This window comes from Cydia fagiglandana, chromosome 17, assembly GCF_963556715.1.
Source record: "Cydia fagiglandana chromosome 17, ilCydFagi1.1, whole genome shotgun sequence".
NCBI lineage: Eukaryota > Metazoa > Arthropoda > Insecta > Lepidoptera > Tortricidae > Cydia > Cydia fagiglandana.
This window is the reverse complement of record NC_085948.1, coordinates 2,728,409-2,739,435: the sequence shown is the minus strand read 5'-3', so window position 1 is coordinate 2,739,435 and position 11,027 is coordinate 2,728,409. Positions and strand designations below refer to the sequence as shown.

General features: G+C 36.0%; 1 protein-coding gene across 1 annotated transcript; it reads left to right on the top strand.

Moving 5' to 3' along the window:
- The first annotated feature begins 4,843 nt into the window (after nucleotides 1-4,843).
- LOC134672862 (uncharacterized) lies at nucleotides 4,844-10,364 on the top strand. Its single transcript, XM_063530811.1, has 2 exons — nucleotides 4,844-8,174; nucleotides 10,288-10,364. The coding sequence occupies exons 1-2, from the start codon at nucleotides 4,844-4,846 to the stop codon at nucleotides 10,362-10,364; spliced, it is 3,408 nt and encodes a 1,135-aa protein (XP_063386881.1).
- Nucleotides 10,365-11,027: the final 663 nt, after the last annotated feature.

The window sequence follows — 11,027 nt, the reverse complement described above, 5'->3', positions numbered from 1 at the left end:
AAATGGCCAGAAACGAAGGAAAAATCGAGTGGTTGAGAGTGGCGTTCCATGCCAAGGATATACTTTTTGGGCCGTTTTCAGATTCAGATTAAGTTAGATTTAATGAAATATTTACGTAATAAGTAAATAACATGTAAATAAGTACTCTTTCACATTCTTACATTAAAATGTATCGTTTCGGTAGCGGCTCAAAGATAAATACGGTGTGTATCGAAAATTAAGAATAGTACACTTTACCATAATGTGAATGCACTATACTTAAATAAAGAGACAAATGCTAATAAATCAACGACAAATATCGGCAATAATCCCTTTCCATTTCCTAGTAGATAAAATAAAACGAATCGTCAATAAAATCAATATCAAACATATTGTCACTTTATTTCCTATTTACTATATATTTCAGATACATTAACAAAAACTGATAAGGTCAGTGCATGGAAAAGTATGCATGCCCTGGCACAATCGTTGGCGTTGGTGCTTAACAATAAAGAGTAAAGTTTAAAATCTCTCAGAAAACGAGTCTACAAGTAACTGCTGTTGTGCTGTTACAGGACTCAAGACGTATGTAAGTTTTTGTTACAAGTGTACCAATCTACACTTGTAATTTACAATATTTTTATAAAACGCTTGTTCGATTATGAGTTTAAAACTATAAAACTCCCGTATTTTCGTCTATGGTTGAGCTACAGGCACTTGTACCTGTAACCTGAAAAATTGTAACACAGTACTTTTATAAAACGCAAATTGTAAAAAACGGAGCAAGTGTTGCCAGTAAACGCCTGTAAACTTGTAACTTGTAACTTTATAAAACTGGGCCCTGATCATCTATACCAAAACCACTGTCGCGAAATACGCGATGATTGTGAATGCATACATAGCAACACTAAGTCCGGAAACGGAATAGAAAGAAAAACAAAATATATTGTCGATGGTAAGTTGAAGGATGCCTTTTTTGCTCACTACCATGAAAATGGCGGTTTGTACTTTTAACTTTGTCCAGTTATTAAACTTAAAATCAGTGTTAGTGGCTCGGGATTTCCAGGTTTCAGCACGTAAAAGCAAGCTAAGTATTTAGAGAATAAAAAATGTATCTATACGTTGAATGCATAAAGTTTCTAGCATTAATTTCTAGCGTGGTGTTATAAATTGTCACTAAAGCTTACTCCAAGCATTTATTGGGCATGTAAGATGGCATGCAAATTAAATTAAAGCTCCAAATCATGTGTTGGTTTGAGGGATGGTATAGCCTACCAATAAAATCAGATTATTCAAATGTACATGCAAGAACGATTCGCATGATACATCTGGCTTGGCCAGGGGGCAAGCGTTTTAAATAGTTTCTGTAAGAACACTAAGAACGATTCACATAAATGTATGTGGCTCACCTCGAGGTTGTTCGCATGTAAGTTGGATTCGCATGTGACAGGTATAATCTACCAATTAAATAAAGTTATTACGTGCAAGTTGGATTCGCATGTAATGGTTAATAGGCACTCGTTTGTAGACCGCTGGAGCCAGCCTGTAAGTAATAGCACCGATGTGCTGGTCGCGGATCTACCACAAACTTGGACGAGTGGGCCTATAATAAGATCAAAGTAAGCGTTTTAGGTCCCATAAAACATTTGTAGGGAACATTCACAGATGTGGTGGTTGCAGACCTTAAACGAGCTCTAATGTGTATGGGCTTTATGCCATTATTTAGGATTGATATACCATGGTATAGGGCAATCTAATGAGACCAGGTCAGTAAACTGCTCAAGCCATAAGCGTTTGGCAAGGTAACTTATAAACAATCAGTGATGAAGAGTATAGCTATATTGACTGCCACTCTATGTAACAATCCTTATAAATTTACTTAGGAAATATTTAGTGATTCGGTTGGAATCAATGTGTTAATACTTTAACAGGTCGTGGGGAGAATCATTGTGCTCTGCTCACCTGCAATCTTAACCTGGAGTTCTGGGCATCCCGGGCCATGTCGTGAGAAGCAATTATAAGGTAAGGATGACCATATTTCTACCGTACAGATTAAAGCCTCATTTATCATAATGTTAGATTTTGTATGTTCATAGACAAAGTTATATAATAACACCAACAAGCGAAGCAGGTAATTTGTAATTACTGAGTTATAATTTATATTGAACTAAGGCATAAGCTATAGTGTTGAAAGATCTCATAAATTCCACTATTAATTTTATCATAAATAAAATGTGTGCCAAATTCATCCCCGTTGGTACATATTTATGGTGTAGATGCGAGGGATTCATTATTTAAGAAGGAGTAAATAATAATAAGAGGTTTCTGTACGGTGAATGTAGTCATCCTATCTTAAAAAAGCAGTAAAATATAAAATTAAATGAGAAATTAGGATCACGGTGGCGACATCTGTGGAGGAATAGACTAAACTTGATTGATCACTGAAACTAGAAACAGGATCACGGTGGCGACATCTGTAGAGGAATAGACTAAACTTGATTGATCACTGAAACTAGCTATATTATTATAATAAGGCACGATTTCAGGATAATTTACGTCAGTAAGCAGACGGGCAGCTATTTTTAATAAAGAAATGTTGTTGTATTTTATTTCACAAACCCCTTTAGTATTAAATACCACATAAAATTTAAGTTAGCTTGTTCTAGAACCCGAGAGCAGTTCGGTAAGTGAAATTTACAGGTAGTTCATCTAGTGATTGACAGATGGCGTTTTTAGCATAAAATCTAAAAGTGACAGCTATTCCACCACAGATGGCGTGGTGAACTGATTTTGTACTTGAATCGGAATCGTACAAAAAATTTATTTGAATAATATTTTCATAATTTTGTTAATTAGTCATGAAATTCTTATGAATAATTAATAGAGAATAACTTAAAGAGTAAGTCAAAACGGAAACATATTGCGAAATTCATTATTCGTTCCACAGACAACATAACTATACATCATCTATACATCAACAACGTAGTGACATTTTGCAAGTTTGCTACAACCAAGTACGAGTTAAAAAGCCGGCTATTTTGCGAATAAACATTCACAACTAGCTTAAATAAGGCGAAATCACAAGAGGAAATCAGTGATTTACGAAAGAAAAGTGTTATTTGATGGGACGATCTGTTAGTTCATCAGGTGAGAACAGACAATTTTGTTTACATGTTATCGAACAAGTTGCGTGCGCAAAATAAGTTGTTGCCTTTAAAATCTCGTACTTTATAGTGAAGGAAATAGTACACTTCGATCCGAGTTTTAGACGCATATCCAACAAAGTTAACAACAATAAAATTGTATTATTTATTTATAAAAGGTACTACGTCAAGGTTATAAGTGGATATCACAAGCAACATAGCTACACTATTGCTCAATTGAGAGGAAAACATATTGCTCCATCATTAAAGGATATTTAACAGAGGAAACTAAAGTTCTATAACGGGCCAGGTATGTAAAAACAAGTACTGATTTCCTTGACAAATTTTAACTTGCATTTTTAATGAAACCATTTGGTATAAGAAATAAATCACATACAAACTAAGAATTTAGTCCAAAACAACATTATGGCAACAAACAGTAGTCACTTTGAGAGAAAATTTGAATTTTCATGATAATTATTTGTCATATTGTTTATTTAAAATAATATTTGGTTGAACATTTTTCATCAAACATTGTTAATAACCATGAATCAGTTTGATAACTTTATAGTTCCTGTGCACATATTCCTAAAATACAAAGGAATTAGTAATATTTTAATACAAAGATTATTTCATTCATATTTATGTAAATTGTTTTTTGGTAACAGCGTTTATTTTAATAAAATTGCTAATTTGTAGTAACTTGGTAAATAAATATATACTCCATAACAAAACACACTAAAAACATAAATCAGTTATGTTTAAATTTACACATTATGAAATAAACTTACTTAAAAAAGTTTAAATTCATTGAAACATGAAGGTGCACGGTAGAGCGTGGTCAAGTACTACAAGTTATTTCTGGTTATTAAGGTTGATGTGGAAGTGAATAAATTTATAATTAATTAAGATCAATAAACGAAATGGAACACTGGACAAAATTAAAAATTGTAAAAATGACTGCAAATATTCAGATGGATTAAACCTGAATAATAATGTAGTTTAATGGAAACTAGTCGGCTTGTGTTTTGATTGTGATTATTCTTGTTGAATAAATAAATCTAGAAAATGCTCTTGATGTTTCTTGCTGTTGTGAGTAAATTGCCAAGAAGGGGCACGGTAGTGTCACGTCCAAGTCAAATAAAATGAAAGTAATATCTGGTTCGAGAATTAGTGCTATGTTTATAGGCTAGGTCGAACTATATGTGGGACCTGGATGTGAACTTTAATAAAATAAAATATCACTAAGCAAGAGTAACAATTCAGAGCTACGACCAATATTTAAAAATGTTATATGCCATTATCAGGGAATGGTATGAAGTGGGTCTAATAAATTAAATTCACAATCAATACACAACCTGTATATGAAAGTCACTTGCCAATAAATTGTGTTGATGAGACTATAGCTTAGTCCATTAAGAAATTGTTTACCATCCATTACAGTCAAAGATAATAATTTCAGACTCAGTGCACAACGACACTTCCTAATAATAAAGATGGAAGAGATATATTTGACAAGGTTAAACAAATTTGTGTCGGAAATAACGAATCTATCCAACAACTCAAGGATCCTCATTTCGTTAAAATCATGGAACGATGAAGAATATGAACAAGCCAAGATTGCTTCGGCAAAATTACAAGCCGTAATAACAAGATTTAATACCGAACTATATCAGTACTTTAAAATAGTAACAAATCCAAACGCGGACGAGATTTCAACCATGACAACTGAACAGTTGGAGGGTGATGAGACTCTGGCTGAATTAAACGCTCTTATTCAATTAAGAGAGACAAGACAGGTTCTTCATCCACCTGAGTCTATAGAAGAGTTAAGAAAAGAGTTACAAGTAGTGCTCACAGCCAGACAAGATGCAAAAGGAACTTGTGAAGAATTTAAAAATAAGGAGAAAAGCTTCACTACAGAAACGCTTCTAATACAAGAGTCTAGGAACAAGAAAAGAACAAGGTCGAGGAAACCAGATGTTAGCAAGGACACACATAAGAAGCATAAACCAACCTTGACTGCCTTTAGTAAGACATATGCCAATAAACGAAAGTTCATGGAAGAAAGAAACAGTTCTGTACCTATTCAAAAGAAAAGAAAGATTTCATGTATATTCTGTAGTGGAGATCACTTCAATGAGGAGTGCACCAAGTTCAAAACAGTACAACAAAGAAAGTCAAAGTTAAATAACCGCTGCTACATATGTTTAGGTCTAGGTCACCGTGCAAGAACGTGTAAAAGAAATTTTAGAACTTGTCTACATTGTGGAAGAAAAGGACAACACAACAGAGCACTGTGCCCTACGAAGGAACAACCCACGAAGGAACAACCTAAGAAGGAAACCACGACCTCATTACATATCAATGACGATTCGCCAACAGTACTCCAGACAGTTATAGTTAACGCTATAGGCAGAAACAATACAATACTCAAATGTCGTGTGCTCTTCGATTGTGGCAGCATGAGAAGTTATATCTTACAAAAGGTAGCCAAAAAACTTAACCTGGAATCTGAAGAGAAACAGCATCTCACGGTATTTACCTTTGCTGAGGATAAACCTCGTGAGTTGGAGACTCCACTGGCCAGACTCTGCTTGCAAACAAAAACTAATGAACTAAAGTTAATATATGTCAACATTGTGCGCTCTATGACTCATGAAGTATCCACCTTTAGCAAGGACTTCTTAGAATGGGAACATCGAAACAAGTATATTCTATCCGATGACGGATCACTCGAAGATCAAGTTGACATCCTGATAGGGAACGACTACTATCAGTCACTAATGCTATCCGAGAAGATAGAGATAAAGGAAAATCTATATCTAGTGAATTCTGTGTTTGGTTGGATGCTGTCTGGTCGATCAAGAGAAGAAAGAGGAGAAGAATTATCAGTACTTACATACTTCCAAGCCTCATACGAGACCAAATTAAATGAACCAGATCTACCGTTGGATAATACATCTATGAGAGCCTTATGGGATTTAGAATCTATAGGAATTGTCGACTCGCCTAACACCAATAGAGATGAAGAAGCGATCAAGCATTTCAACGAAAACACAATACTAGAAAGTGGAAGATACCATGTCAGCTGGCCATGGAAGGATTATCCTCCAGAGTTACCAACAAATTACGGATTAGCATATGGAAGACTTGTAGGGCTCGTGAAAAGACTGGATAAAGAGACGTTATCAATGTATGAAAAGACATTAAGTGATCAATTGGAAAAGAAAATTATAGAAGAAGTTCCTAACAAGAAAGAAAGGGATCATCCTATACATTATTTACCATTTCACGGAGTTATGGCTAATGGAAAAGCACTTAGACTGGTATATGATGCTTCAGCGAAAGTAAAGAATGCGAAAAGTCTTAATGAATGCTTATATGCCGGTCCAATGATGCTAGAAGACCTGACTGGATTATTAATTCAATTCAGATGCCACAATGTAGGATTAACTGCAGACGTAGAAAAGGCTTTCTTGCAAATTGGATTAAATAATAATGATAGAGATGTGACTAGATTTCTATGGCTGAAAGATACAGAAAAACCTGTTACTGAAGACAACCTTATACAATACAGATTCACTCGGGTACCCTTTGGAATTATCTCCAGTCCATTTTTATTAAATGCTACAATAAAGCATCATCTACAGACCTCTGAAGGGAATTATACAAAACAGCTGGCCAATAACATATATGTGGACAACTTACTTACAGGCACAGAGTCAGTAGATGAAGCATTAGATCTGTATAAAGAGGCAAAGGACAAGTTTTCTGAGATATCAATGAATCTTCGAGAGTGGAGTTCTAATTCAAAGGATTTTCTCAATCAAATACAGGATGTGGCTCCAGAGATCACAGTGAAGACTTTGGGCTTAAATTGGGACTTAAAGGAAGACTCACTCCAACTTAGAGCCAAAGTAAACAAGAATAATGAGATTACGAAGAGAGGAATACTCAAAACTATAGCGGCAATATACGATCCTTGTGGATTCAGTGTACCCATAGTACTGCCAGCCAAACTACTTCTCCAGCAATTATGGAAGGAAAAGGTCAAATGGGACAGCTCATTATCTAATGAAACAAAACAGAAATGGATGAGTATTCTAGAAGATCTTAAAGAAATAGAGTCAATACGTCTACCAAGAAATATGACTGTGCCAAATAGACATAAGGCACAATTACACTGTTTTACAGATTCTTCGACAGTAGCCTACGCGGCTGTAGTATATCTGGTGCAAGGAGATAACGTCCAGTTTGTAATAGGCAAGTCACGTCTTGTACCTACCAAAGATCAAGAAAATTTGAAGATACCAAGACTCGAATTACTAGGTGTTTTAATTGGAAGTAGACTTATTAAATATGTCTTCAAGTTTTTACAACTGGATATAACGGAGATGATATTGTGGACCGATAGTCAGATCGTAAAAAGCTGGTTTTATTCAGACAAACTACTGGAACCGTTCGTGTCTAGAAGAATGGACGAAATTAGAAAAAATAAAAATCTAATTGTGAGATATGTTCCATCTGGACTTAATCCAGCAGACACTGCAACACGACCAAGTACCTCAAAGGAAGAGAGAAATGGGTGGTTAAATGGACCCGCCTTCTTACGACAGGATTCAAAGACCTGGCCAAAAAGCCCAGGTGCTGAAGTTTCTCTTCTGTTGGCGGAGGGTCTGTCTAACACAGATAATCATCTAAAGGCTAAAACATTGTCTGCCGAACCAAGTCCAGTAACAAACTTAGATCCTCAATTACAAGAAATAAAACAGCTACAAGAAACAATGTTTCCGGAAGAAGTACAAGGAAAGAAAACAAGTCTAGCTCGCAGCTTAGGTCTATTCTGTGACACAAATGGAATACTAAGATGTGACGGTCGTCTTGCGCATTCAGACTTATCTTACGACGCAAAACATCCTATTCTTTTACCAAAAGAAAGCGAATTGACTGAAAAACTTATAAAGGAAACTCATGAAAAGAATCTTCATGTAGGAGTGGCTCATACTTTAAGCCTTATACGTCAGAAGTATTGGATACCTCAAGGTAGAAGTAAGGTCCAAAAAACGTTAAGTAAATGTCCAAGATGCGTGAAACACGGAGGAGGTCCGTATGAATTACCCAAGACTCCTGCATTACCGGTAGAAAGGGTGAAGTATACAAATTCATTCGCTTATACAGGAGTGGACTATTTTGGACCAATGGTCGTGAGAACGGAAAGCGGTCTAAAGAAAAGGTGGATCTGCTTGTTTACGTGTCTAGTGATCAGGGCAATACACCTAGAAGTTGTCAAGGATCTGACTACTAACGAATGTCTTATGGCATTTAAGAGATTCATAGCTACAAGGGGGGCTCCGACTCTTATATTAACAGATAATGCCTCACAATTTAGATTGTTAGGAGAAATATTAACGGAAGAAGGAAATTTTATAACTAACATAAAATGGAAATTTATCCCACAACTTGCACCGTGGCATGGAGGTGCTTATGAAAGGCTAGTAGCAATTGTTAAGCATTGCTTAAAGAGAACGCTTCAAAAACATATGCTGGAAGATAATCAACTTTTAACGATTATCAAAGAAGTAGAAGCGGTTACTAATACCAGACCTCTCACTTATGTAGGATCAAATGTAGAGCACATACTTAAACCTGCGGATTTCCTAACACCGGGAAAGTGTTTAAGTATAGAAGTACTCATGGAAGGTCTACCACTTTCAGGATCACTGATCAAACAACAACTTATAGAAGGTTGGAATCGTGGCAACAGAATAATGGATGAATACAAAGAAATGTTTATTAACCAATACTTATTAAGTCTCAGGGAAAGGTATCGAAATTCACCTAAACAGGCTAGAGTGAGGTCTCATGAAAGTCCAATGGTTGGAGAATACAAGTTCGACACAAATTATGGAAACCACTCCAGAACAAGTTCCTTCTGGCATAGACACAGAAATGAATGATGAAGCGACGTCGAGTCACCAGGCTGAACCAAGTGATCAACGTCGAGTAGCTGCCGTTCAGGCTATGGAAAGGATCCATAGATGGACGCAAGAATTAATGTCAACTATCCAATAAACTCTATCAAAGAGGCGGGGCAGTGTCGCGAAATACGCGATGATTGTGAATGCATACATAGCAACACTAAGTCCGGAAACGGAATAGAAAGAAAAACAAAATATATTGTCGATGGTAAGTTGAAGGATGCCTTTTTTGCTCACTACCATGAAAATGGCGGTTTGTACTTTTAACTTTGTCCAGTTATTAAACTTAAAATCAGTGTTAGTGGCTCGGGATTTCCAGGTTTCAGCACGTAAAAGCAAGCTAAGTATTTAGAGAATAAAAAATGTATCTATACGTTGAATGCATAAAGTTTCTAGCATTAATTTCTAGCGTGGTGTTATAAATTGTCACTAAAGCTTACTCCAAGCATTTATTGGGCATGTAAGATGGCATGCAAATTAAATTAAAGCTCCAAATCATGTGTTGGTTTGAGGGATGGTATAGCCTACCAATAAAATCAGATTATTCAAATGTACATGCAAGAACGATTCGCATGATACATCTGGCTTGGCCAGGGGGCAAGCGTTTTAAATAGTTTCTGTAAGAACACTAAGAACGATTCACATAAATGTATGTGGCTCACCTCGAGGTTGTTCGCATGTAAGTTGGATTCGCATGTGACAGGTATAATCTACCAATTAAATAAAGTTATTACGTGCAAGTTGGATTCGCATGTAATGGTTAATAGGCACTCGTTTGTAGACCGCTGGAGCCAGCCTGTAAGTAATAGCACCGATGTGCTGGTCGCGGATCTACCACAAACTTGGACGAGTGGGCCTATAATAAGATCAAAGTAAGCGTTTTAGGTCCCATAAAACATTTGTAGGGAACATTCACAGATGTGGTGGTTGCAGACCTTAAACGAGCTCTAATGTGTATGGGCTTTATGCCATTATTTAGGATTGATATACCATGGTATAGGGCAATCTAATGAGACCAGGTCAGTAAACTGCTCAAGCCATAAGCGTTTGGCAAGGTAACTTATAAACAATCAGTGATGAAGAGTATAGCTATATTGACTGCCACTCTATGTAACAATCCTTATAAATTTACTTAGGAAATATTTAGTGATTCGGTTGGAATCAATGTGTTAATACTTTAACAGGTCGTGGGGAGAATCATTGTGCTCTGCTCACCTGCAATCTTAACCTGGAGTTCTGGGCATCCCGGGCCATGTCGTGAGAAGCAATTATAAGGTAAGGATGACCATATTTCTACCGTACAGATTAAAGCCTCATTTATCATAATGTTAGATTTTGTATGTTCATAGACAAAGTTATATAATAACACCAACAAGCGAAGCAGGTAATTTGTAATTACTGAGTTATAATTTATATTGAACTAAGGCATAAGCTATAGTGTTGAAAGATCTCATAAATTCCACTATTAATTTTATCATAAATAAAATGTGTGCCAAATTCATCCCCGTTGGTACAACCACTAAGGTTTAAAACTGCTGCCAAATGCAGAAAGAAGTACAGTAAGGTCAATAAGTAACGTATAGTTTGTCAAATGACTGTCTCATTTCAATCATAGACAGAGAATCATACTATCGTTGTCTTACACTAGTACTAGCAACCAAAAAAAATGATGAGTATAGTCTTCCTGGTTCTTACTGCCTGACAAATTGGTTTGACCAACTAAAATAGCCCGCCAAATGCATGTGATGTGAAGGGAGCAAAACGAACACGAAATAAAAACAGGGTTTCTTTCACTGACATTACTATTGCAATTCAGATAACGAATTTGCAATACGGACCGATTCAAAGTTGCGTCGTTGCGTTGTCACTGTCATTTCAGCATCTGTCAAACAAAGTGCAAAGTACTAAAACTTTCCATGTTTCC

Excerpts from the sequence above, each read along its gene's own strand:
- LOC134672862 (XM_063530811.1), top strand. The coding sequence starts at position 4,844 with ATGACAACTGAACAGTTGGAGGGTGATGAGACTCTGGCTGAATTAAAC. Across the intron at positions 8,175-10,287 it reads TTGGATACCTCAAGGTAGAA|GTCGTGGGGAGAATCATTGT; the intron begins GTAAGGTCCAAA and ends ATACTTTAACAG.